Source organism: Fonsecaea multimorphosa, assembly GCF_000836435.1.
Source record: "Fonsecaea multimorphosa CBS 102226 unplaced genomic scaffold supercont1.7, whole genome shotgun sequence".
Classification (NCBI taxonomy): domain Eukaryota; kingdom Fungi; phylum Ascomycota; class Eurotiomycetes; order Chaetothyriales; family Herpotrichiellaceae; genus Fonsecaea; species Fonsecaea multimorphosa.
In genome coordinates this window covers 534,116-557,705 of record NW_015971641.1, presented here as the reverse complement: position 1 = coordinate 557,705, position 23,590 = coordinate 534,116, and the positions used below count along the sequence as shown (strand labels likewise).

The 23,590-nt window shown below is 53.4% G+C and overlaps 9 protein-coding genes across 9 annotated transcripts; 5 read left to right on the top strand and 4 right to left on the bottom strand.

The window, feature by feature from the left end:
- Nucleotides 1–294: 294 nt before the first annotated feature.
- Nucleotides 295–1,755, top strand: Z520_04425 (uncharacterized protein; the record flags this gene model as incomplete). The annotated part of the gene is made up of 3 exons (XM_016774932.1): nucleotides 295–496; nucleotides 559–755; nucleotides 808–1,755. The coding sequence occupies 3 exons, from the start codon at nucleotides 295–297 to the stop codon at nucleotides 1,753–1,755; spliced, it is 1,347 nt and encodes a 448-aa protein (XP_016633912.1).
- An 884-nt stretch (nucleotides 1,756–2,639) lies between these two features.
- On the top strand, nucleotides 2,640–3,659 carry Z520_04424 (uncharacterized protein; the record flags this gene model as incomplete). The annotated part of the gene is made up of 1 exon (XM_016774931.1): nucleotides 2,640–3,659. The coding sequence occupies one exon, from the start codon at nucleotides 2,640–2,642 to the stop codon at nucleotides 3,657–3,659; it is 1,020 nt and encodes a 339-aa protein (XP_016633911.1).
- A 22-nt stretch (nucleotides 3,660–3,681) lies between these two features.
- Z520_04423 (uncharacterized protein) lies at nucleotides 3,682–4,367 on the bottom strand (the record flags this gene model as incomplete). The annotated part of the gene is made up of 2 exons (XM_016774930.1): nucleotides 3,682–4,237; nucleotides 4,285–4,367. The coding sequence occupies 2 exons, from the start codon at nucleotides 4,365–4,367 to the stop codon at nucleotides 3,682–3,684; spliced, it is 639 nt and encodes a 212-aa protein (XP_016633910.1).
- Nucleotides 4,368–4,878: 511 nt separating this feature from the next.
- On the top strand, nucleotides 4,879–8,931 carry Z520_04422 (uncharacterized protein; the record flags this gene model as incomplete). Its single annotated transcript, XM_016774929.1, has 2 exons — nucleotides 4,879–4,959; nucleotides 5,014–8,931. The coding sequence occupies 2 exons, from the start codon at nucleotides 4,879–4,881 to the stop codon at nucleotides 8,929–8,931; spliced, it is 3,999 nt and encodes a 1,332-aa protein (XP_016633909.1).
- Nucleotides 8,932–9,369: 438 nt separating this feature from the next.
- Nucleotides 9,370–11,159, bottom strand: Z520_04421 (uncharacterized protein; the record flags this gene model as incomplete). The annotated part of the gene is made up of 5 exons (XM_016774928.1): nucleotides 9,370–10,177; nucleotides 10,247–10,432; nucleotides 10,501–10,530; nucleotides 10,595–10,876; nucleotides 10,933–11,159. 5 exons carry the CDS (start codon nucleotides 11,157–11,159, stop codon nucleotides 9,370–9,372), a joined length of 1,533 nt encoding a protein of 510 aa, XP_016633908.1.
- A 1,695-nt stretch (nucleotides 11,160–12,854) lies between these two features.
- Nucleotides 12,855–14,619, bottom strand: Z520_04420 (uncharacterized protein; the record flags this gene model as incomplete). Its single annotated transcript, XM_016774927.1, has 2 exons — nucleotides 12,855–14,071; nucleotides 14,130–14,619. The coding sequence occupies 2 exons, from the start codon at nucleotides 14,617–14,619 to the stop codon at nucleotides 12,855–12,857; spliced, it is 1,707 nt and encodes a 568-aa protein (XP_016633907.1).
- Nucleotides 14,620–16,207: 1,588 nt separating this feature from the next.
- Z520_04419 (uncharacterized protein) lies at nucleotides 16,208–17,956 on the top strand (the record flags this gene model as incomplete). The annotated part of the gene is made up of 1 exon (XM_016774926.1): nucleotides 16,208–17,956. One exon carries the CDS (start codon nucleotides 16,208–16,210, stop codon nucleotides 17,954–17,956), a length of 1,749 nt encoding a protein of 582 aa, XP_016633906.1.
- A 355-nt stretch (nucleotides 17,957–18,311) lies between these two features.
- Nucleotides 18,312–21,086, top strand: Z520_04418 (uncharacterized protein; the record flags this gene model as incomplete). The annotated part of the gene is made up of 1 exon (XM_016774925.1): nucleotides 18,312–21,086. The coding sequence occupies one exon, from the start codon at nucleotides 18,312–18,314 to the stop codon at nucleotides 21,084–21,086; it is 2,775 nt and encodes a 924-aa protein (XP_016633905.1).
- Nucleotides 21,087–21,590: 504 nt separating this feature from the next.
- Z520_04417 (uncharacterized protein) lies at nucleotides 21,591–23,503 on the bottom strand (the record flags this gene model as incomplete). Its single annotated transcript, XM_016774924.1, has 2 exons — nucleotides 21,591–22,216; nucleotides 22,267–23,503. 2 exons carry the CDS (start codon nucleotides 23,501–23,503, stop codon nucleotides 21,591–21,593), a joined length of 1,863 nt encoding a protein of 620 aa, XP_016633904.1.
- Between the last annotated feature and the right edge of the window lie 87 nt (nucleotides 23,504–23,590).

Sequence of the window (23,590 nt, the reverse complement as noted above, 5' to 3'; positions counted from 1 at the left end):
AGGGTGGAGAGGGAGCATCCCGTCCGATGCACCTTTGCATGTCGCATCTCGGCGTGCAACTTCTCTTGTGCCCATGATTGGCTGTTCACTGGCCCCCTTTTTCCGCCTCGTTATCCAAGTTGTTCAAGCCTCTTCCCACCCTCGAGTCTAAACCACTTGGATCTACCTACCTAGGTATCTGACCAGCCTGGACAATCTGGACAATCTGACTGGTCGACGTCATTCCTCCTTTCACTTCTGGTGCTTCTCTGCAGGACGAAAGCATCACAAGAAGCAGCAATACCTCCCAGGAGGATGCTACTGACAGTATTGGTGGCTATCTCCACCTTTGTCACCGTCGTATTATTGCTGTTACCCTCTCCGGGGCATGCTGCTGAAGCACAATGTTCCGTCCAAGTCGTGGTGTTGGGCGACCTGGGCCGCAGTCCTCGCATGCAATATCACGCTTTGAGCATCGCGACTCATGGTGGCCGTGTCCAGCTTGTTGGCTACAGAGGTGAGAAATAAAATTGTTCGGGATAGCCACTTCTGGAATCCGTCTAATCTTCTGTGGCGCAGAGACTGATCCGTTGCCCGAGCTGGTCGCCCATCCCAGTGTCACGCTTGTTCCATTGACACCTGCTCCTCGATGGCTTCAAACCAGCAACAAGCTCCTGTTCCTTGTATCTGGACCGTTGAAAGTCCTACTACAGACATGGACGCTTTGGAACATTTTGAGCTACGCTACTGCTGCTCCCAAATGGATGCTTGTCCAAGTATATCTATCAGCTTCCTTGTACCTGGACTATGCTCATGAATCGTTGGCAGAACCCTCCCTCAATTCCCACTTTACTGGTCGTTGCTATAGTGTGTTTCTTTCGACGAACCCGGCTTATTGTCGACTGGCATAATTTTGGGTATTCCATCCTGGCTCTGAAGCTGGGCGCAGATCATCCTCTGGTCCGAATATCCAAGTTGTATGAAATCAGTCTGGCGAAGGCAGCGACGACAAACTTTACCGTAACAGATGCCATGGCTCGTGTGTTGAAATCGGATTACAAGATCACTGCTCCTATCTTGACTTTGCATGACCGGCCAGCAGAGTTGTACCAGCCTCTAACGGCTTCAAAGCGGCTGGCCTTCTTGCAGCGTTACCCCCTCATTCGAAACCAATTCAACGCAATTGTCGACTCAAAAGTCAGACTGCTCGTCTCTTCGACCTCTTGGACAGCTGACGAGGATTTTGGTCTTCTCCTGGATGCTCTCTGTAGCTACTCTGCCAGTGCCACCTCGACGCATCCACACCTTCCAGAACTTGTCGTTGTGATCACTGGAAAAGGTCCTCAAAAACAATTCTATCTCGACAAGATTCGAGACCTCCGGTCAGAACAGGCTCTCGAAATGGTGAGCATCTATACCGACTGGCTTAGCTTCGAGGATTACGCTCTTCTCTTGGGTTCTGCAGATCTCGGCGTGTCCCTACATACCAGCAGTAGCGGAGTAGACCTGCCCATGAAGGTGGTTGACATGTTCGGTGCTGGTCTTCCCGTGACGGGCTGGAGCAGCTTTGCTGCATGGCCGGAGCTAGTGACAGAAAACGTCAACGGCAAAGGCTTCGGCAGCGCGGAAGAATTGGTAGATATCCTTCGTGAATTGTTTGATCCCAATTCACAACAGCTTGCAAGATTAAAGGAAGGAGCTATAAGGGAGAGCCAACGCCGATGGGGTTCCGAATGGGATCCTGTGGCTGGCAAGCTCTTCGGTCTGGCATCTTGATCCCTTGGCACGCCTAGCTTGGGATGAGCTCGGTTCCCTACATCGTTGAAGCCACTTATAGCCCGAACGGCTGGGTTGAGGAGCACAGCTGGTGTCTAGATCTCAACGACGTGTGGAAAGCCAATGTCATACAGCGAACACCTTCAGAGCGGACGAGAGGCGCAAATGCCACCACAACTCTGATACCTTCTCTTCCCCGCCTAGGTACAAGCAAGAATCTTGTGCTGGATTTGGCTCATTGGCCTATATTTGATTGTTCGGCCAGCGACGGAGATCAGCACGGCTCTTTGTTTCCATTTCCCCAATAACCCGACCAAGCAGATGCATCAGCCGAGATATCCGAGCGGCGAGAGAAGCCAAGGCACCAAGGCGAATGCTATGACCAGCGTTACAAATGGATGCACGCGTTTATGCCCACGTTGATCATTAAACTCAGGAGATTATGCCGTTGGCTTGGTCAAATATGACCTATTCCGCTCGCGCTCTGCATTGCCAAGGCAAACGGAGGTTACCACCATGGTTACTTCCGATAAGAGTCGTCGTCAGCCCCTGCAAAGTCCCCGGCCTTTCTGGACTTTTGGTCGCTCGATGACCTTTATTGTTGCGGAAAATCATTCATTGCGAGAGGCCTTTGCTTTCTAAAGAGTGGGTTAGCTTACTCTGATCCTATCTGCTAAGAGCATCTGACGCCACAGAGTCTGGTCCTACATCATGGGAGATCTTACCGTGGTAAGTTTCAGGAGAAACGATTTGGCGAGAGTGCCAGGCATTCCTCTATATCTCGGCCATCATGCTCGACACTCCAGTCACTGTTGCTAGCTATAGTCGTCGCTTCTCATCTTCTCGTTCGGCACCGGTCTTGAGGAATAACAAGAACTCAGCTGATGGCATCAATCCTCCAGCACGCGCGACGAGTGGCATGGGACAACCACAAGGGTGATCATATCTCCGGTCATGCCATCAGAAAGCTGTCACGATCGGATCCGTTGTCTTTATTTGTCGAAGCATTAGAAGCAGATGGCTGCGTGATAGTCAAGGACTTTACCGACAAGGCTGCGCTGGAGAAAGCCGACTGGGAGGTACGGCCGTGGCTTGCTCAGCAAGCAGATGGTGTGAAAGTGGGCGGCAAGTTCCCTCCATTGTGTCAAACTGCCGCTCTTCTATGTACTGACTGGCTTCAAGCGCTTCAAGGCAACACAAGAACGGTGACCAGACTCATTGGAAAAAGCGCAACAGTGAGGGAGAAGTTCTTTGCCGATCCCCTCTACCAAGCTCTGTGCGAACATTTTCTGGCACTTGAGACAACCCATTACTACGGGAACAAGCCCGTCACGACAACTAGCCACCCGCTTCTCTCAATATCGATTGCATTTGATATCCCGCCGGGAACGCCTGCGCAAGGCCTTCACCGCGACGACAAGAATCACCATGCTCGCCATAGTCATGCCGACAAATACGCAAAAGGCCGCGACTTGCTGCTAGGACTGTTTGTTCCAGCGTGCGACACAGTCAAGGCCAACGGCGCGACCAGAGTCGTCCCTGGCAGCCATCTATGGGGCGATGAGATGCCCGACTTTGGCGCCGACGGAACTCGTGGAGTTGTTGACGCAGAGATGCACGTGGGAGAAGCCTTCATCATGCTGGGAAGTCTTTATCATGGAGGTGGAGCGTATGAGAAGCCGCTGGGGTCAGCAAAAGACGGTGCCAGAGAGAGCAGGACAGTTTATGCTATGTTCTCATGCACTGGCGTGCACCGGCAGGAAGAGGTATCGTTTCTGTCATATTCCGTCGACGAGGTCAAAACATACTCGAAGATTGTGCAAGAACGTCTAGGGTGGAAGCAGAGCGAGCCAAATCTAGGCTGGGTCGACCTGAAGAGTCCAGAGTTCCTGCTGGCGCAATGAAAGTGCCAAATCTGCCCCTTCATCAATCATCAAGGCTTGGAGCAAGTACAGTACAGCTGAACCTGACATCGCCGCTACCTGCCGCCTCTTCACGTTTGAGGAACAGAAGGGGTCCTAAGCTGAGCGCTTTGTCACTCAATACGTCCTCATCCTCCTCAAGCAGACCAAGATCGACTGGCCCTTTTCTTCTGCCTTCCAACTCCCACAAATGACCGTCCTTACCCTTGACGAATGCAATGAAAGCATGGCCGGGATCTTGTCCCAAGGGTGGTGCTGTGCTGTCACCGGACTGAGCGGCTGCAGCGTGAGCCATCTCGAGCATCTCCGAGTCATGAAGGAACTGAGCTCGCTCAGCGGGTTTAAGAGGAGTCGTGTCCTTGATCAATATGTCGAGGTCACTCCCTTCCTGGATGAAGTCGGCTGCCGTCCCATTGGTGGTGCAATGGAGGAGACCAATGAGGCCACAGGCGTGGTGGATTATTTGGCGGTAGAACATGACGGGCTCTCCCGGGCCTGAGCCGTCATAGCCTGCTTCGGCCTCATTGGCTTTGTTGTAGTGGCGTGAGCGGTTGCTGTCTCTGGATAGGTGAACAAGAGAGCACTCGCCGGTCGAGGTAAGAAGGACACCAAGTCGGGGTCAGTCAAGCTGTATGCATCGTGGAAAGAGAGTGCTGGAGACAACCCTAGTCGATGGGCCAGTTTGGTCATGACTTCTGGGTTGTTTTCTGTGTATATAGAGGACGTTGGTTAGCATATTTCCCCGTTGAACTTATGCTTGGGACTGAGTTCACCGAGCGGAATGAATGTCTTTTGAGCAGACATGTTGGTGTAGATCGCCGCCAATGCTCTTCTTCTTCTTTGTGCATCAATTGCGAGAGTGTAGAAACAAACATGAATCTCAGTGACTCGAGGATGAACTACTGGAGAAATGCACTATCCAAAGCGGAAGGCAGCCTCGTGTGACGTACTCACTGCAGCATCGTGTACCCCAAGGCTGAACAAGGCTGAACAAGGCTGAACTTTGGAGTCCCTCCTCGACGCGGAGAAATTGGTCCTGCGGAACCTCTATCGCGTCACACCATGCTCGATATTGCACGCTCTCCATTGCGTGACCACGTCTTCTTTGGCTGATATATTACCCTTGTGAGCTGATGACAAGATTAGTCTGTGCTTGAGCATGCGGTACAAACAATAACACCTTCTTGCTAACATTGGTCCTATGCGAGCCATCCTGCCTGGGCGACCTCAATCCAAGCGACAGGCCCTTTGCACCGCGCATTGGAATGGCCTGCGTCTGGTCGTGAGTTGTCTCCGGTTCTACTATCATTAGTCACTGTCTTGACAAAATGCCCAGGCATATATATCCGGCAATGCCGCCGTCATTCTCAGCGGCCCTCAATCTATTCTCCAGACCATCTACGTCGACACCGTTGATTCGCTGACTGCGATAACCCTCGAAGAGTCCACCGGTCGAATCGCCCTCTGCGATGCAACTCATGTTTATATCTACAGACCCGTCGGTCGCGACGAGGGTGTACTGAGATGGACTCAGGTCCACGAATTGAAGAATCCTACGGAACTGCAGGTGGAATCTCTGTCTTGGGGATCTTCTCAAGAGCTCTTGCTTGGAGGTTCGAGGCTTGTCCTGTGGTTCATACCCGAGTCTGGTTCTCCGATCATCGTCTGGAATCAGACGTTGGCATATCCCACGGCGCTCGCATACCTTGCTCCCGACGGTAGCTTCGTCGCCTCAGTGGGCCACTATGACCGACTCGTCAAGATATGGAGACGGCTTTCGTATGAAGTTGAAGGAACCAGATTCGACGTCTCGTACCTACCGCATCCGGCTGCAGTCACAAACTTGCACTGGCGGAAACCATGGCACGAGGAACAGAACCTGGACAACCTTCTTTACACATTTTGCTCTGACAATCACGTCCGCGCCTGGACCACTTTCGATCCCCATGCCCTGACCATGCTTCAACTGGTCGGTGATATCAACATGAACTCCTCCATCCAGCCACGGAGGCTGAGTGCCAATTCCATCAGCACCAGACGGTATGCCTTCATCATTGACAGCCGTGACTTTTCGACGGCCACAGAAAAAGCTGTACTGAGCTCAACTCCCAAAACGGCGGACCATGCCCTTGAGCATCTCATTGAGATTGCCAATCGAACTCCAGAGATCTGCGTCGTCCTCGATGGATTAGGACACATGTCTGTGTGGGGATTGGAAAATGCTGGGTACAAGAACCGAATGCCTCCTTCGGTGTTTCACATCTCACATGTCGACGGCATGAATATCCAAGTTCCACAGCTCAGCGACCCGTTGGAAGATTATCTGCAATTCTGCATCTTCGCCGGTGGCACTACTCCATCATCGTTGTCCATCCTCCTCCACTCCTTTGCTGGTGATATTGATTGGTATGATAGCCAGATCACACATCTCTTTGACACGGCCGTGAGGCAAGACAGGACTGAATTGATCTCAACACTGGCGGGACACGGTGCGCCAGTCCTGCGAATTGTGCGAAATGTGGTTGGCAACGTCGTCTTGTCCAGTACACACGACGGCAACATCAGCATCTGGCAGCACGAAGGAAATCTATCCAGCGCTCCACTCTTGCGACGGAGTTCGTTCAATGTCAATGTCGAAATCAAAGACGCGGTCATCCTGTCTCGTGGGAGATACGCAGCAATTCTAAGCAGCCATGGTCTCGAACTATGGGATATTCGCGAGGCAAAAGCCAAAAGACTTGGAGTCTGGGAATCTGAAGGGGACCGTTTGCCGGAGCGCATTACGCAAAGTCGAATCGCTAGCGAACGAGAACTTACCAGCCGGGTTGTCGTGGGATATTATGCGGACGGGACTGTCGAAGCCTGGGAGTTGCTCCTTCCGGCAAACGAACCCGGTGCAACAAATGGTTATCGCGAAATGATACGATCGTTGGGGAATGTCCAGCTGCACGCACACAACCGGTACAACGCCTTGATTTCCGTCTGTGACAATATGAGCACCAACAATCGACCAGCTGATCCCCGCGAGATCAACGCTTTAGGCTTTGCCGCAGCACTTGCCAAAGAAGGCACCCTGGAGATGGTCAGGCCACAGGAAGAGACGGATTCTACAAAGCCACATCTCGTCTCTGGCGCTTTAATCGAGACTAATATTCGCCGGCCTCAAGCGATCAGTGCGAGCGGATACGGCAAGGTTGTGGTTGTCAATGACGACAGTACCATTCTCAGCATATGGGACGCCAAAACCGGTTCGTGGGAGTATGAACACGAGCTCGATGGAACCGACACCATCCATACATTCGCGTGGGCTGTCTCACCTCAAGGCTTGGCCTTGGTCGCAGTGTGCTTTGACTACCATATTGTCATTCTAGGCCAGGTCCGATACGGATACCGAGACCAGGAATCCGCATGGGTCGATTTGCGGCACATCAGAATAAGGGACTTTACCACCCACTCAATTGGAGACCTATGCTGGCTGAGAAGTGGTGATCTCGTCGTGGGAGCCGGCATTCAGCTTTTCATCTTCAAGGGATATGCGAGCAGTCACCACAATGAATATGCCAGGCCTCTTCGGGATGTACGAGGAAAGATGCGAACGAACGAAACGTTCGCCATGATGGCAATGTTGAATACATTGGTCCCTGTTTTCCATCCCACATTTCTTGCCCTACTCACATGCATCGATGGGCTGAAGGCGACCAAGGATGTCTTATATCACCTTCATCGGGATCTGAAGTACTTCACCGAAGGGGATGAATTGTCCAGCCTCCTTGACATTCAGCCCGACAGGATCACAAGTGCAGCGACCTCGAGCCAGACGGTCGACAAACCATATTATACCATGAACGGTGATCTGAATGGGGACACAGAGAATCCACCACTTTCAGACTATGCAGATGCTCTAGAGGGCAACTTGCGACAGTATAAACTGTGGCAGCTGACAAATGAAGAACAATCAAAAATACTGAAACAGGTCGAAATGATCTCAGAGATTGAGAAACACGAGGAGTCGGTCGATGCGAACGGCCAGCGTTACCTCCAGGCACTATACACGTGTGGCGACGAAGGCGTTCCGTGGAGTGCAATTGCATTCGCCTCAATGAGCACATCCCAAGAAGTTCTTGTTGACTTGGTCACTCGTCTGTACGGTGGTAAACTCAGTTGGGAAGCAGCGCGCAAATCGGGACTATTCTGCTGGCTCTCCGATGTGGAAGCCCTTCGGCAGCAAATGGAGAATGTCGGTCGAACCGAGTTTACAAAGAACGAAGACCGCAACCCGGTGGATTGTTCACTGTATTACCTTGCCCTTCGCAAAAAGTCCGTCCTAATGGGGCTCTGGAGAACGGCGATCGGGGTGAGAGAGAAGGAAAACACCATGAAGCTGTTGGCCAACAACTTCGACGACCCGCGATGGAAGGCCAGCGCGCTGAAGAACGCATATGCGTTGCTTAGCAAGCGGCGCTTTCACTATGCAGCAGCTTTTTTCTTACTAGGAGACAGTCCCTGGGACGCGATCAATGTCTGCATACATCAGCTTCAAGATTTGCAGCTCGCCATTGCTATTGCAAGAGTATACGAGAGTCAAAGCAACAAACAATCCTCTACTTCATCACGGCTGATGGAACAGACCATTCTACCCTTGGCCGTCGAAAGTGAGCAAGGACGGTGGATGGCAAGTTGGGCGTATGCAGCGATCCTTGATCACAAGGATATGGCGATTCAGGCCCTCGTGCATCCCGTCCATAAAATCGTGGGTAAACCACTGCTCGACGGATACGAGGAGACAGAGATGGTTGGATCCCTCAGCTATGCCGCCAACGACCCTCTTCTGACACTGTTGTACACCCAACTTCGTGCCCAACTGGTGAAGCGAAACGAATGGCGCAGCGAGGTCATAAGCGCAAAGGATGAATGGGGATTCGTCATGCGCTGCGTCAGGCAGTATGTTCACATGGGATGCGACGTCCTTGCTCTGTCCCTAGTTAGGGACTGGGAGTTTGTCCCCGAAAGCCCGGACAAGCAGCAGACCACCATAATAGCGACAACGACAGTGGATGAAATTCCGCCACCGCCGCCCAGCGTCGGCCCACTCCAGCGTCGAAAGACATTCTACGATCTGGAAAAGGAAGAAGACGAAGAGAATGTGGAGAAGGCCGAGAAAAAGAAGGAGCAGCAGCAGCAGAAGAAGAAGCCCCCGCCGACCATGTTCCAGGAGCCGAGCGCGGACAGTTTGCTCGATAGTTTTGGATTCTGATTCTGAAGAGGTGGAGTGTAAATCAAGGATTAGGGCTGTTTTAGTATTTTCTGTAGACCTTTTATCATGAGTTTCTTTACTGAGCATTAGGGCTGGGACGAAAGAAGAAAGGAAAGAAAGACAGGTCCTTCGTACATTCAATACTCCGTACTGTAAAGCAATACCAAGAAAGCAACCCGTCATTCGTCGAGCGGATGTTTCAATTTGCCCTCCCTTCCACTTTTCTTTCTCTGGTACTTGGAAAGGACTTCCCCTTGCTAGCTCTTGATCCTGGCCGAGAATCCACAAATTCAGAATCCGATGAATAAATAAAATTAATGGATATACATGGTTTTTTTTTTTTTTGACTCAAAATACCCGTGGTGGTCTCATTCTAGTGCGGTGCGAAAATACTCGTCCTGACCTTCTTTTTTTCACAGCGGCCTGCGTGACCCCTTGCTAACTCAGTTCGGCGGGCGGTTTGGGCTCCGCGCCCGGTGGTGGTTGCCAACTGCCCACCGCGGTGTTGGTGTTGGTGTTGGTGGTCGAGGTGATCTGGCTGCGCGTGTCGCTGGCGCTGGCGTTGGTCGAGAAGCCCGCGCTGTCGCGATGGGGAGGTGAGAGGTTATTATGGCGGACTGGGACATCATTCCCCGCGACTTCGGCGGGGACGGCGTCTTTGTATTGTCCTGCGGCCTGGCTGCCGTAGCTGCCGCCGCCGCCGCCAGAGGGGTAGAATGGCGGTGGCGGGGATTGGGATTGCGGGTAGCCCACGAGCGGGTAGCCTTGCGGGATGGTGTGGATGCCGTACGCATGGCCGTAGGGGTCCTGCTGGACCTGCATCTGCATCATCTGCGGAGGTTGGGCTTGCGGCGGCGCTGCGTACCCGAACGCCGGGCTGAATCCGTGCGTGCCGGGGGGCGAGCCGTACGGCTCGTGCATGTTCGGGCTGCCTATTGATGGGGTCGGAGCCACCATGGTCGACGCCATCGAGGCGTGTTTGGGATTCTCCTGTGCCGCCGCATACGCCCCCGACTCAGGCCGAATGGGACCGCCGGCTGCGGTGTTTGCGGCTTCGAGTTTCCGCATCTTTGCCCGTCGGCGGTGGCGGACGGCGAGACAGGCCCAGAGGAAACCGATGATGAGAAGGCCGCCGACGCCGACGCCCACCGCGATCCCGACTTTGGCGCCCGTGCTTAGATGCGTGTGGTCTCCTTCTTCTCCGCCTTCTTCGTCGTCGGCGCAGGGGAGACCAAGGGCCCATACTCTGGTCGAGAGAAAGTTAGTGTTTTCCAAACACGGTAGTGAAAGCGGTGGAAAAGAGGCTGAGCCTTACTGGTTCACAATGACGTTGATGGTCGGGGTTGTGGTTGTCATTGTCGACTGGGCGGCCAGAGAGGCCGAGACCATCGAGGTTATGGATGCCAGCACGGCCGAATCGGGTGAGATTGTCGTGGTGAGTGTGCTCACACAGGGGAGGTTGCCGATGATGCTTTCGCCGTAAGTGGTGAACCCACTCGGACTAGTAGATTCGGTCAATCTGGAACCAGACAATTGAATGGTCAGTGGGAGGAGAGGCCCGAGACTCACCAGCAGACTGGGTCAATGTCAACCATATCGCTGTAGTCAAAAAAAGTCAGATGACATCCATGCACCCTGGAACTTCAGAGATTGATGATAATACCTTGGACAAACAGTAAGTGGGGCGTTGCTCAGCATGGAAACAACTCCCGTTGGAGTCGGGCTGGGAGTCGTGCCTGTCCAGGCCGTGCTAGATTCGTGACCGTCTCCCTCGTCGCTCGACTCCGTGGCTGACGGAGAAGCAGAACCCGTCTCTTCTGGCTCGGAATGTGTGAAGTTCAATGACGGGCAGCATTCTGGCCGATCGTCGGAACATCCTACAAGTGGAACTTCGACCGTGTCGCCGTTGGGGAATGTGAGGAGGGTGAATCTAGCGATGTTGCACCTGGTCAAGAATCAATCAATACTGGTAGTCCCGATAGTGCGCATATATTAACATACGTCCCCACAAGCAGTGCTTGGCCTGTGTATGGCACGGTTTGGATGGCAGGGACATAGGTCGGCGCTGAAAAACTGGTGGTGGTTGCTCCATCATAAGTGCTGCCTGAGGTGTACACAGTCGTGGTGTACGCATTGCCGTTTGTGTCGGTGGTGTAGACCTCTGATTGCGCAAGTGCCACGAAGGGCAAAGCAAGCAGGCCTAAGAGAGAAGCCGTTCCCAACCTCATTATGGTGGTGGACAGGTATTCGAAACCGGTATCAGCAACTCAAAGCCTGAGGGCAGCGCTGTGGCCCATTTCAAGGAAGTGAAGAAAACCGAGACGGAAGAGAGGAGATCTGCAGCCCGCGGCGGCTGGGTTCGATATACCCTTGACCAAGAGGTCGGGATTGCTCATGATTGAGCCTACCTCGACAGCCACTCCCACAACCGGAGCAAGCGGACCCTTACCTTGAGTTCGAACCATATCTGAGGAGTTGCCGGCGCCTCCAAGACCAGAACCCGGGATCTGCCTTTGTGTAAGTGGGCACCAACACGAAGTCAAGCCCCGGGGGGATTCGTCCCTGAGGTGTCACCGCTGGACATCAGGCGACGACAGCAAGCCAGGTAGTTCATGGCTGAACTCTGCGGCGACAATGTATTGGCCCGGATTGGTGGACCCCAAGTCTGGACCCCAATTGATACGAGGCTCAAACACGAAACCTTTCCTTCCAAGCAGGTCACTTTGGTCGGGCTGAATCGCTTGATTGGGCATGCATCAAAATCATGTCATCGAGACTAGACTCCTAGACTGATTGTCAATGAGCGTTTGACCTTGATCTGGCCAGAGTTGAGGAGTGTATTCGGAATATGATGTCTAAGTCAGACAAAGAAGAGGTAGTAGCTCAATGATGGGAGACCATCCCCAAATGTATGTGGATTAGGATACTTTCAGAAGCACGAAAACTCTCCCATTCCGGGACTTTCTAGGCACAGACTGTCTCGCTTGGAACTTCGGAGAAATGGATGGCCCAGGCCTGCTAGATCAAGAAGTCGTGAAACGTCTTCAAGCTCAAAGGCGGAGGACGAAGACTTGAGCAAGACGCTCGACAGCCGGGGACTTCAGCTGCCAAGACTCTTGGCGTCTGGGCGCCTCGGCGCAGATACTGAGTGGAAGGACTTTCCGCCATACTCTTTACCTCGCCACAATTCAGCTGGTCCTCTTCTTCCTGACGGTTTGCAGGCGAGGATTCCCGGTTGCAGTATTGCCAAAACGCCCATGTCAGCGGAACACCCCTCGCTTGGGAAGGGCGGACGCCAAGGAGGCTACAAGTGCGGCGAGCTGTACTCTCGCCCGGGGGTGACTATTTGCGATATCAAGAGATGGGTTGTTGATGTTGAGGGTGGGTAACAGGTCTAATCTTCAAGACGTAGACTACTGGGCCCTGGCTAGGGGGATGGAGGCTTGTCGACAGTGGTCGCCGCCGAAGGAACGTGGCCACGAACAAGGACGTTCCCGACCAGCGGATTGTAGGAGCTCGACGCACTTGGGCAGACATGATCCCTTGACGCTATTATACCCAATCGTCGAGAAAAAGTTCAACGCAAGCGACAAGCAGTAGTATGAGAATGGTGGAATGGGGAAATGGTGTAGATTACATGGTCGTTAAATTGCTTCTACCCAAAATCGCGAACTTCTCTACTCCTGCTCCCCAACACATCTTACTCCACGCGGTCTCAGACAGTATCTGTACAGTTGTCCAACGAAGTGGTCAGCGTCGAGTCATTCTCATCAGCGCGCAAACATGCAAGCGGCCTCAAATATCCAACATGTCTGAAATCGGTTTTCCCAACAACGCCTTGCATTTAATCGAATGTGAGCAGAATATCTCCAGGAGCGGCCAGCGTCGCCCTTGAGGGATACGAATTATTATGGTCCAATTCTTCACAAGCCAGCGGCAATTTTCCCGGCAGCCTCATCCGCAACACTCTCCTCATACCAAGCCGTGATGCGAGCAGCTTTCTCGGGGCTTCGGACCTTGACATCCATCTCGAAAGGTAGAGGACCACCAATCAAGTTGGGGGTGAAAGCGTTGGAATCAGGCCACTTGGGTTGACCATTGGCATCCATATATGGCTTGAGTTCAAAGCAGCCAACGATGCTGCCGCAAGCGACGAGCAACTCAGCCTCGGTGACTTCAATACCAGGGCACATACGACGACCCATGCCGAAACCATGATGGCCCATGAGTCTGGGATGTTCCGTAAGAGGCTCCTTGTAGGTGGGGTATTCCTTCTCAAGCCACCGCTGTGGCTTGAATTCCTCGGCATCAGGGTAGAGCTCGGGGTTGCGAGCAAGAGCAAGATCGACAGCGTGGATCACAGCACCCTTGGGAAGGTAATAGCCGTTCCATTCATCATCCTCTTCGAGAAGACGAGGCACACCCAAGGGGACTGGTGGTCGCCATCTGACGCACTCCTTAATGGCGGCACGGAGGACGGGGAGGTTGGGAGCATCCGAGACCTCAATGACACGGTCGCCAATGACTTCGTCGTATTCTTTGCGGACTTTCTCCTGCCATTCTGGGTGGAGGACCATAGCGAGGAAGAAGCAGTAGAGAGGGCCACCAATGGTGAAGATAGCGACAGTGACCAACATACCAACAGCGTAGGCAGCTTCGTGGTCGTCGAATCCAAATGATCGGTTGCCTCCTTCGGCTTCCTTGCGCTCAAAGTAGGTTCGTGCGTAACTGATGGGAGCAATGCCTTGGTCCATTTCCAAGCGGACCTGCTTCATCAGACCCTTCCAGAGCTTTTCTTCCTTCTCACGTCGCTCACGCACGCGCTTGATCGATGGGTTCAACCATTCGGGGAGGCCACCCAGGAAAGGCAAAAGGTTGGTGATGGGGCCCGAGGGAGAAATTTGCGGAATGAACTCGCCAGCGTTCTTGCAGTGCGCCGCAGCAGAGGCGGGGCTGCCATAACCGAGACGAGCGCTGATGCGACCGCAGAATCGATCGGTCAACGCGAAGTGGTCCTTGGGGTCCTGGAGGAGTTTGTACAGGAATCGCTTGCACTCGTGGCTGACGTAACCATAGTACTTCTGGTTAAAGCCCTGTGTCAAGACGGTGTGGGCGAACTTGCGTTGGTTGCGCCAGTGGTCTGCATTGAAACATTAGACTTGAAACCATTGATAATTCGGGTGATCTTTTAGACTTACCGTCATGAGCCAAAAGGGGCAGGTACTGTCCCTGAGAATCACTTCCGGGAACAGCGGGCACCATGGGACGAGAAGAGTAGATTCGGGCCTTCTTGCAGAGCAAGTCGTAGGCGATCTTCGAATCACCAACCCAGATGTGCATCTCACCACAGATGGTGGAGCGGAAAATACCATTATATTCATCACAGAACTTCTTCATGGCAAACCAAGGGGCCATTGGATCAACATCGTGGACACGTCCGATATAGGGGATGGTGCTCGTAGGGCCAGGAATGAGCTTGAGACCTGGGGGAGGACGGTCCCTAAGCATATATTTGATGATCTGGATCGCGGTGACCAGGACGAAAATGCCCGTGCCAATGAACCACTTGTAGGTTCCAATGGCATTGACCGCTTGTTGTGATTGGAAAAGAACGTCGGAGGTCTCGTTGGCATTGAGATAGCTGGAGATCTGGGTCATGATGACCGACGGCGAGATGGAGGCCGCCATTGTAGGCAAAAGGAACAAAAAAGGAACTGCCCTGCAACTGACAATTGCAAGAGAAGCAGAAACCAAGCGAAGGGAAGTGATTAATAGATATGGGAGGACAACAAAAGGGGACAGCCGGGGGGGAGATGTGGGCGTCAAGGAGTCGGTCATATATTAGGGCCAGCCATCAGGAAATCCAGGCTTGGGCTGGGCGACCGACTGGGCCATTACTCGTACTCAGAAGAACCAACCCCGACCATCTGATAGGTGCATCAGGGAGGGCGCAGTTTGCAATCAGGACTGGGGGTGACTGGGAGCACAGAAAGTCAGACCTTGTCCGTGGCTAACAGGTTTGCGTTTCTCAGGAGGTGGCCCTCAGTGCCTCAGCCCCCCCAGCAGCAGCGTTGAAAATGGGCGACACGATACATTAGCACCACGTTAGGCAGCACTAGCGGCTGTCAATCATAACACGGTCATACCCAAAGGGGATGTGAGTGGAGTCCGGTGCCTCCAATTTTGGAACACGAGCAGTACAGCCACGGGGTATCCGTAATGTACCCCTGATACAGCCCCTGAAGCCACTTTGCTAAGAATGGCATGTCCGTAGCTGCGCTAGAGGCCTTTTAGGGTTAGCTCACTACGCCATGATCCCAGATATCCCGTGGGAAGCGAGATCACATGACCGTCTCTGTCAATTTCTCGTCCGTCAATACCATCTGCATACCAAGTGGATCTCCGTTTAATCATCCGCCGCTACACAAGCCCACCAATAACACGCGCCAACCTTTGAAACATCGCAAACCTTGGATTCCAACGTGCAGAAACATGATCCTTCGTCATACCGCGCTCTAGGTACAAGGAAGAAGAACCATATCATCATCAGACAACGGCTTCACCAGGCCACAGTATGACCACTCTTCTCATGCTCTATGTTTATAGCCTTGAGTGCTCGGTATCTCGGGTGCCCCTGTGCTGACAGCAGTATTCAGGCCCTACAGGTAAAGCCTCCTTTGCTCTCGTGTTTCGTGGCCAGGAGGAGCAAATTAGCTATTTCCTGGCGTCAATGAGTCCTCCAGCTCCACCCTTAAGGACGTCTAGACTGACGGTCTCCTTTCTGTGAGTTGCCGAGCTACCGCATGTGGTAGTAGCCCACGGTCAAAATACTGCCAGAACCCCCCCCTGTCCCCAGGATACGACCCTCGGAAATCGGGACCCGGGTTAAGATTTCCTCGCCAGCCTTGCCATCGCCGGACTAACCACGTGCAAGGCTGAGATCTCTTGGCGCCTGCCATCAATATGGCTTTCCAGCTGGTGCTAACAGCCTTGGTCTTCAAGCAATTCTTTGCCAATGTCTGAGGCTCCATGATGACTCTGTCTCCGGTGATGAAAATGCACGTACCATTATGTCCGTGAAGTTCATCCAAGGTATCCCTCCATGCACGACGCCTGCAGGTCGGGATTTATCGCCAAGCTGACGCCGACATCTGCCTCCGTCCTTCACAAAATCTCACTGACAAGCCCGTCAGACTGAGCCACCTCCTCGATTCTCCCTGGCTGCAGGGCCTTCACCGCTCGGTTGTAGTCAGCCAATCTCTTCTCCATTTTCTCAATGGAAACTCTCAAAGGCAATCTGGAGCCCGTCACGCTTTCTTACTGGCCAACCTGCAAAAATGCGCTGACTTGGTCGCCCGAGGACTTGGCAGTCGCTGCAGGTGAGCTGGTGCATATCCTAACTCCTCGCGATGCATCCCGATCTCTGGGTGATCCAGGACACAAGCAGTGGCACACGTTTACTCTCCGTGTCAACCAGTTCGAGTCGTCCGAATGGCCCTTGCAACAACTCGCCACCATTACTCAGTTTTCCATCGGGGAGGAACTGTCCGAGTCTACGGTTGTGTCGCTGTCTTGGTCTCCGTCCGGCTTGGGTATTTATAGAAGAAGTGTGCTTGCTATTTTAACGTCAAATCTCATCCTCTCGCTCTGGGAGTCTAATGGCAGACTTGGGGTTTGGCAGCGAACGGCGATTGTCAATCAGTATCTTCCTCGTGTTGAAGCAGCCGATAGTTCCAGACGAAAACAACGAGTTCGCGCCTTCCACTGGCTGCCGGCGCTATCGCTTTCTGCGGGATCCAGGTGGGGCTCTCAGCTTCTTGCTGTGGCCGATGATGATTTCACGGTCTTGTTCTTTCGGCTGTGGAAGACCAACCTCACCGCATATGGAGATTGGTCATGCAAGCTTCTTGCGCAGTACAAGATCCCCGATCTAAAGCACTTGGATGCAAGAGCCATGAAGAGGCTCGGTCTGCGAACAATTCTAGCCCAATCCTCACCAATCTCGAGTTTGGAGACGGGTAAATGGCGATTCATGGCTGAGCCAAGTAAGCATTCTGGTTCAGCGGCTGTGGATCTCAAGGTAAGCTTTGGCCAGTGCAGTGAAGCCAAATATCTGTCTGTACAGGTCAATTGGATGGACGAAGGCAACGACAACAACCGACATGAGATGGAGCTTTCAATTACACCTTTAAGGTCAGAGTCGAGCTTCTTTCCCTTGGAAATGCCCACCCAGAGCCAGTTTGATTCTGCAATCCAGAAGGCCCGTTCAGATTTCGACCGCAGCTTCGGGCTAGGGGGAAGAATTCGCGTCAATTATTGGGGTACTGAATTCTCTCCTGACCAGACCATTGCCGCCGCATGCATCTCGCTACACCCTTCAGACATGATTGAGTACGGCGCCCCTTCAGCCCAACGAACAACAGTAGTGTTCGCGCGCATGCACGAGCCACTGGTGTCGGAAATCACACAAAAAGCTCCATCAGAGGTGCAGAAAGGCATCCTTGAGTTTGTGAGGGATTCGCCACTTGATTTGGTGAAAACAGACCTGGATAAACATATTGTGCGGACCGCTGCTGCCCTGATCAAACTACATTTCAACAGTGTCTCGCCTCTCACGCACTGGGCAGATGATGTGCTGAATCTGCTTCCGACAAATGTTTCCGGCCAAGTTCACCAACACATAGATCAGCGAGCGGCTCATAATCACACGGGCCCCATGGCGGCTGCCGAATCTGGAGGTGAAAATACCGTTTTAGCTGATGAGGTTTGCGAGCTCTGCGGTGATATCATTCCATTTTCAGCAGACCCAAGTCAAGCCAAATGCAATCGGGGGCACCAGTTCACCCGGTGCAGTCTTTCCTTCGTTGCCGTTCAAGAGCCTGGAATTTCTGTTTATTGTTCTAAATGCGGTAGGCAATTCCTCGACCCTGGCAAGCTGGAACGCGCCGACGGTCCAAGCTTGAGTCAAGCGCTATTTGACCACTTCGATGTCTGCCCGTACTGCCAAGGCAAGTTTCGGGGCTGAGACTGGAATGCGGCGAGCGGCTCGATGAAGGAATCCTGTGTCACCATCAGAAATTGGACCTGCGAACAGGTTTGCCGTGTACTTCCATCATGTTGGCAGAGCAGAAAGCGTCTTATTGACTGTTGTCTTCTTTGTTCTGTCTGAAGCAGTCAAATTATCCCGACTTCGCCGGATTCTGCAATCCTCAACCACAGTCTTTCTGGAAGCAGAATTTACCGCAAACGGAAAAATATTCTTTCAACACCAGCGGTCACCGCAAGCAATCACCCAAGATGGCGGCGCTTAAAACAACTTTCGGCGATGATGCTAAATTTCAACTCCTCGATATCTCTCGAGTGGTGGATATTCATTACTCATGGTCTTCATTCCTACAAGCCCGGTACGAATCTTTGCCAGGCAACAAGTCGTTATCCATCCACAGACTCCGAAGCCTTCCAAAGAGGGACAAACAGCCACCGCGGCCAAGAAGATCAACGAAATACCTCCCGCCGATATGCCGGAATCACGATCGCCGACATCTGGCTGGCGTGGAGGGGTTTCTCGCCTCATGCGACAAGCCCAGGACCGACCACATACACCTCCCAAAGAGGTAAGTCGGTGGTCCAAAACAACCACAGAGTCAGAGATATCTGATGCATTTCCGGAACCACCATCGTCATTGTCAGACAGGAGAAGGAGTTTCCTCAAGAAGAAATCCAAGATGAAGAGGCAATCAATGGACACTACAAATTCAAGCCCAACAGACCCATTCTACGGCCCTGTAAATAGGCAGCTCGAACCGATCGGAGACATCCCTCCTGTCCTTTCCTCCAGTCGGTATGAAGAGCCGAAAGCGATGGATGCTACGGACTCAGATGCTTCGTCTGAGCTCGACCCGACCAGCCCCGTCATTCACAGAGCAAGCAGCGTCCGCGTCAGCAAACCTCACATTGTGCAGCATAGCAACAGCTCCGGCGGCTCGGTGCCCAAGTTGTACGCTCCTCATTCGACCACGATATCAACGAATGATGGACCATCCATAGCAGAAACATCGCAGACTTTGGGCGAAGACCTCAAAAATGTCTCCGACCTGACACCAGCTGTCGAGAAGACCGACAAGAGCGATATCCTAGGCGGTCCAAGCGATGCTCTCAAGGCGCTCGAAGGCCAACAGGAGCCGCAACAGAAAGATGATGAGAGCATCACCGCCCTCCCGCAGGTTGCCGCCGAAGTCAGCAACGAGCACCGCGACACGATGAAAGAAACCATCCTCGAGTGGCCAGACACTCCCAGCCGGATTGAAGCGCTCGATACCTTGCCCACGCCCTTTGGCGGGTTTGGCTCTCTACGGGTCCCACGGACCTCGGACGCAACCTACTCGACAAGCGGAAGCACCTACGTCTCTCCTTCCATCGTCACGGACGGTCTCCGCTCGAACCCTCCTACCGAGAACGACAAGAAACTTTCCCGCGCTATCTCCGCACCGGTGCGCAACCCGGCGCGTCGGGTGATGATCCGGCCTGCGGACCTGCTCATCAACAAGGGAACCCACGACCATAAGCTGTTCCGCGAGAACATCGTCAGCACCCCGTATCCGGCAAGACACAGCAGTATCGGCGAGATTGACGGATTTATTGCTCCTCCAGGAGCCCAGGAGGGGGAAATGGGAAATAAGACGCCCAAGCTGAGGCGTGCGAGGCCACTCTCTCACCACACTGAAAAGTCGGCGGAGCACTATGGCGAGGGCGAGGGCGAGAGCGAGACCAACGACAACAACACTTCTGCACAAGTTTTCCAGGACGACGAGAAACGAGACGACGGCGCCCCCGAAATCCCCTTCTCCACCAAGCCCACCACACTCCTCTCGCCGACTCCCGCCGTGCCGCCACACACTGCCAAATCCGACCGATTCCCCTCGCCGTCTGCCCCGGAGATCCTTTTCCTGGACTTGCGCCTGGCCCGCCACCCGTCCGCTCAGGTGACAGTGGAGATTGAGGTGTCTGACAGAGCGACGTTCGATGACGAGCAACTGTTCACGATCGTGCGGGACAGTTACGTGACAAAGCTGATGGGTCGGACGAGATGGTGGTTCTGCGCGAGGACGTTGGAAGGTGCCAGCACGGGCACGGATATCATCACTCAGCAGGGGTTTTCTCGAGGAATGGGACTGCCCTTCTGGCAGAGCGGCCTCCAGCAGCAAATTGGCGCTGGCGCTGGCAATGGCAACGGGGCCGAATTTGACGGCGCAGATTTTGTGAGACATGTGCTCAATCCTCGCGTGGGACGGCGGCGGAAGATGTGGCTGCTCTGGCTCCGCAACAATCAATCCCTCGACTCACATAGCAACAACAACAACAACAACAACAATAACGGCAATGCCAACAACGGCCCAGCACGTCGCGGCCGCAGCCGCAGATCATATCTGCCGCATCAGAACGGCTACGGGCATGGCTACGGGTACGGGTACGGGTACGGGTACAGCCCGCAGCAAGGCGACGCGACGGCGACGAGTCCAGTCTTTTCGTTTGTGCATTCGCGGACGAACAGCGACGGCGTCGGCAACACCGAGGCCTCGCCAACAACAATACAGGCAACTGCAGGTGCAGGTGCAGGTGCAGGTGGTCTCAACAAACAGCCCTCCATCTCTCTCCCACGAATGCCCTTCCAATCTGGCCCTTCCAATGGTCCAGCCATGTTCTCGTTCCACCGGACAAAATCCCTCGCGTCGGCGCTCACTGCATCCAACATGCCCATGCCCCCTTCTTCTACGCATTCCTCTCCATCAACCACCACCACGAATCCCCACTTGTCATCATACCCTATGTATCTCCCCCACCACCACCAGGCCTCCGGCCCACCAACGATCTATCTGCACCATACCTTCTCCCTCCTCTCCATCCTCCTCTCCACCCTTGTGGTGTCCCTCCTCTCCTGCCTCACAGCCACATTCTGGATCCTGTTCGGATACCCGGGCCGCAGCGCCGCGGTGGGAAACGGCGAGACAGTCGTCGCGGGCCAGGAGTTTCTCGTGAGTTGGCGTCGGGATGCGCAGAGTCGCGTCGGTGTTGGGCTTGTTATGGGCGTGGTGGTCATGTTGCTTGGAATGGGGTGCGAGGTCGGTTGGATCTGGGCGAGTTGGGTTCTTGTTTAGCGTGGGCATGGTAGCCTCTCATTGTGTATCTGCGACGGTGACTAAGGAAGGAGACTATTCGCGGATTCAATGCGAGGAGGGGCGTGTTTCATGGAAACGGGGGACAAGGAACTGAACGAGGTTCGAGGACTGGTCGAGAAGGCCAGCGGCGAAGGAAGTAAGGGGAGCTAGGCTACGTATGTATGTCTATACGTATGGATGTGCACCCTACAGAATGGACACACTAAAGGCCATATCATCCCACTCGCACTTGCGCATCCACCCTTTCCTTCCTCTAAACAAACGTAAGGAGGTCATCGCCACAAAACGTCTTTTGTCCGACCACACAGACAGGCAGGCAGACAGGCAGGCATACAAGCAGAGGAAGACATGACAAGGCAACGTAGTGTATTCTACACCTACCTAGGTAGGCATACTATATACCTTGCAGTACATCAGTATAAGGCAAAACCAAAAGTCAATCCAGAGTTCCTCGACGATCTCGTGATCGATCCTCCGTCGATATCACCTGGGGATTGGACCGAATAATGACTCATCCCATGACTCTACATCGGCGCCCCTTTCGAGCAGCAGCCGCACAATGCCTTCGCGCTTTTCGATGGCGGCCCACCACAGTGGCGCCTTACCGAAATGATCCTTGGCCTCGAGGTTGGCGCCCTTATCGAGAAGGAGCCGGACGATATCTTCGTACCCTCTATATGCGGCCGACGATAACGCTGTCGTGCCACAGCTATCCTTGACCTCGATATTGGCGCCCTTATCGAGAAGGAGCCGGACAATATCTTCACGCCATAAATACGCGGCCCACGATAGCGCTGTCTTACAGTTGTTGTCTTTTGCCTCGATGTTGGCACCCTCGTGGAGTAGGAGCCGTATGATAGCCTCGTGCCCTTCACAGACAGCGCACATCAGCGCCGTATGGCCGTCGTAGTCTTCTACCTCGATGTTAGCGCCCTCGTCAAGTAGGAGCCGTACGACAGTCTCTTGCCCAACCTCGGTAGCGCACAGTAGCGCCGTCCGGCCCTCGTTGTCTTTTACCTCGATGTTGGCACCCTTGTCGAGCAGTAGTCGTACCACACCCTCTTGCCCACTGCTGGCGGCAAACCACAGCGCCGTTCGGCCGTCTGCATCTGTTGCATCTATATCTTTGTAATGTTGAATCATGACACCGGTTGCTAACCTATGTACCTAGGGTACGCCCCTTCAAACTTCTTCACAATTTCTGGAATAAACCTCGAGGTCACAAAGATATTTGCTCCAGAGCTAGTGTGAAGATTGAAGACCTCTGTTAAGAACAACATTTGGCTGCCATCAGAAGTTTGGCATTCATCAACGGCGTCGATGATGATGAAGATTCGGGAGAATGTGCGCGCCAACTTTTGTAAGGTTCTCGATACTTCATCGACCGAGGGACGAGTTTGCCTGCTTCTGTGTTGATCATAGAGGTCCTTCACGCAGCCTGTCAACGAGGACCTTGCATGGCTTAGCTGTTTGAGTAGGGACGTGAGTAAGTCAATGGCCCGCTGTTCGTATCGCTGCCGATAATTGCAATAAAGATATGCAATACCAATATTGCCGTCCACTTGGTCCTGTTGAAACTTGCGGTGGAGATACTCGATAATGATTGATGTGAGAATCGTCTTCCCGGCGCCGGGAATACCTGGACAGAACAAGATCTGCTTGTCAGTCTCCACCCACGTCTTGAACTCTGTCGCGTCGAGAAGCCATTGTCCCGTCCCCGGTTGTCGTCGACTAATGAAGTCGCTCTGCTGGGAAGCATAGTTGAGTGGGGTGAGCCAGTCGAGAACAGTCCTATGCTCTTCAGAAGCCTCTCGACGATCCTGGCCGTCGTTAAGACCGGCCTGCAACAGTTCAATACGAGCTAAGCCGTTTTCCAACTCGGCAAGTCGATTCTCACTGGCCTGCGAGCTTTCTTTAACGACTTCGAGTAGCTCCCGGATTTGGCACGTGTTTTCTTTGGAGCTCTTCTTAAGGTCTTGAATCAGTCTCCGCTCATCATTGACCAGTGCCAAACCCAATAGTGCCTTCTCACGTTCGATGGAGTCGATGATTTTTTCCACCTCTTTTCGTTGAAAGGGCCATCTCAAAGATGTCAATAGTTTTGGGCCACCCTTCGGTTCAAGCCTGGTTTTGAGGACATTCAAAGCAATCCAAAGCCGACCCAGCGGCGCATGTGGTTCCTCGAGGGCCTTGATTATCTTTGCCCATCTTTGTCCTTCCTCTGATTCCTCGGCCTCATCTTTGAGTTGTTGAAGGATTGTTTGGCAGGCCTGAACTTCCTCGCGAACGCGCTTCCTTTCTTTTGTCGCTCCGATTGCCGTGCCGACGAAGCCGACGACTTCACAGGAGAGTTTTATGACAGCAATAATGGTGGCAGCGTCGCTGAGGCCATCCATCTAGATCGAGATCGTATCAGATCCTGTTGTTTGTCGACTTGGTAGACGTAGAGTGATTTTTTGGTGGTGACATCGACAACCTTCATG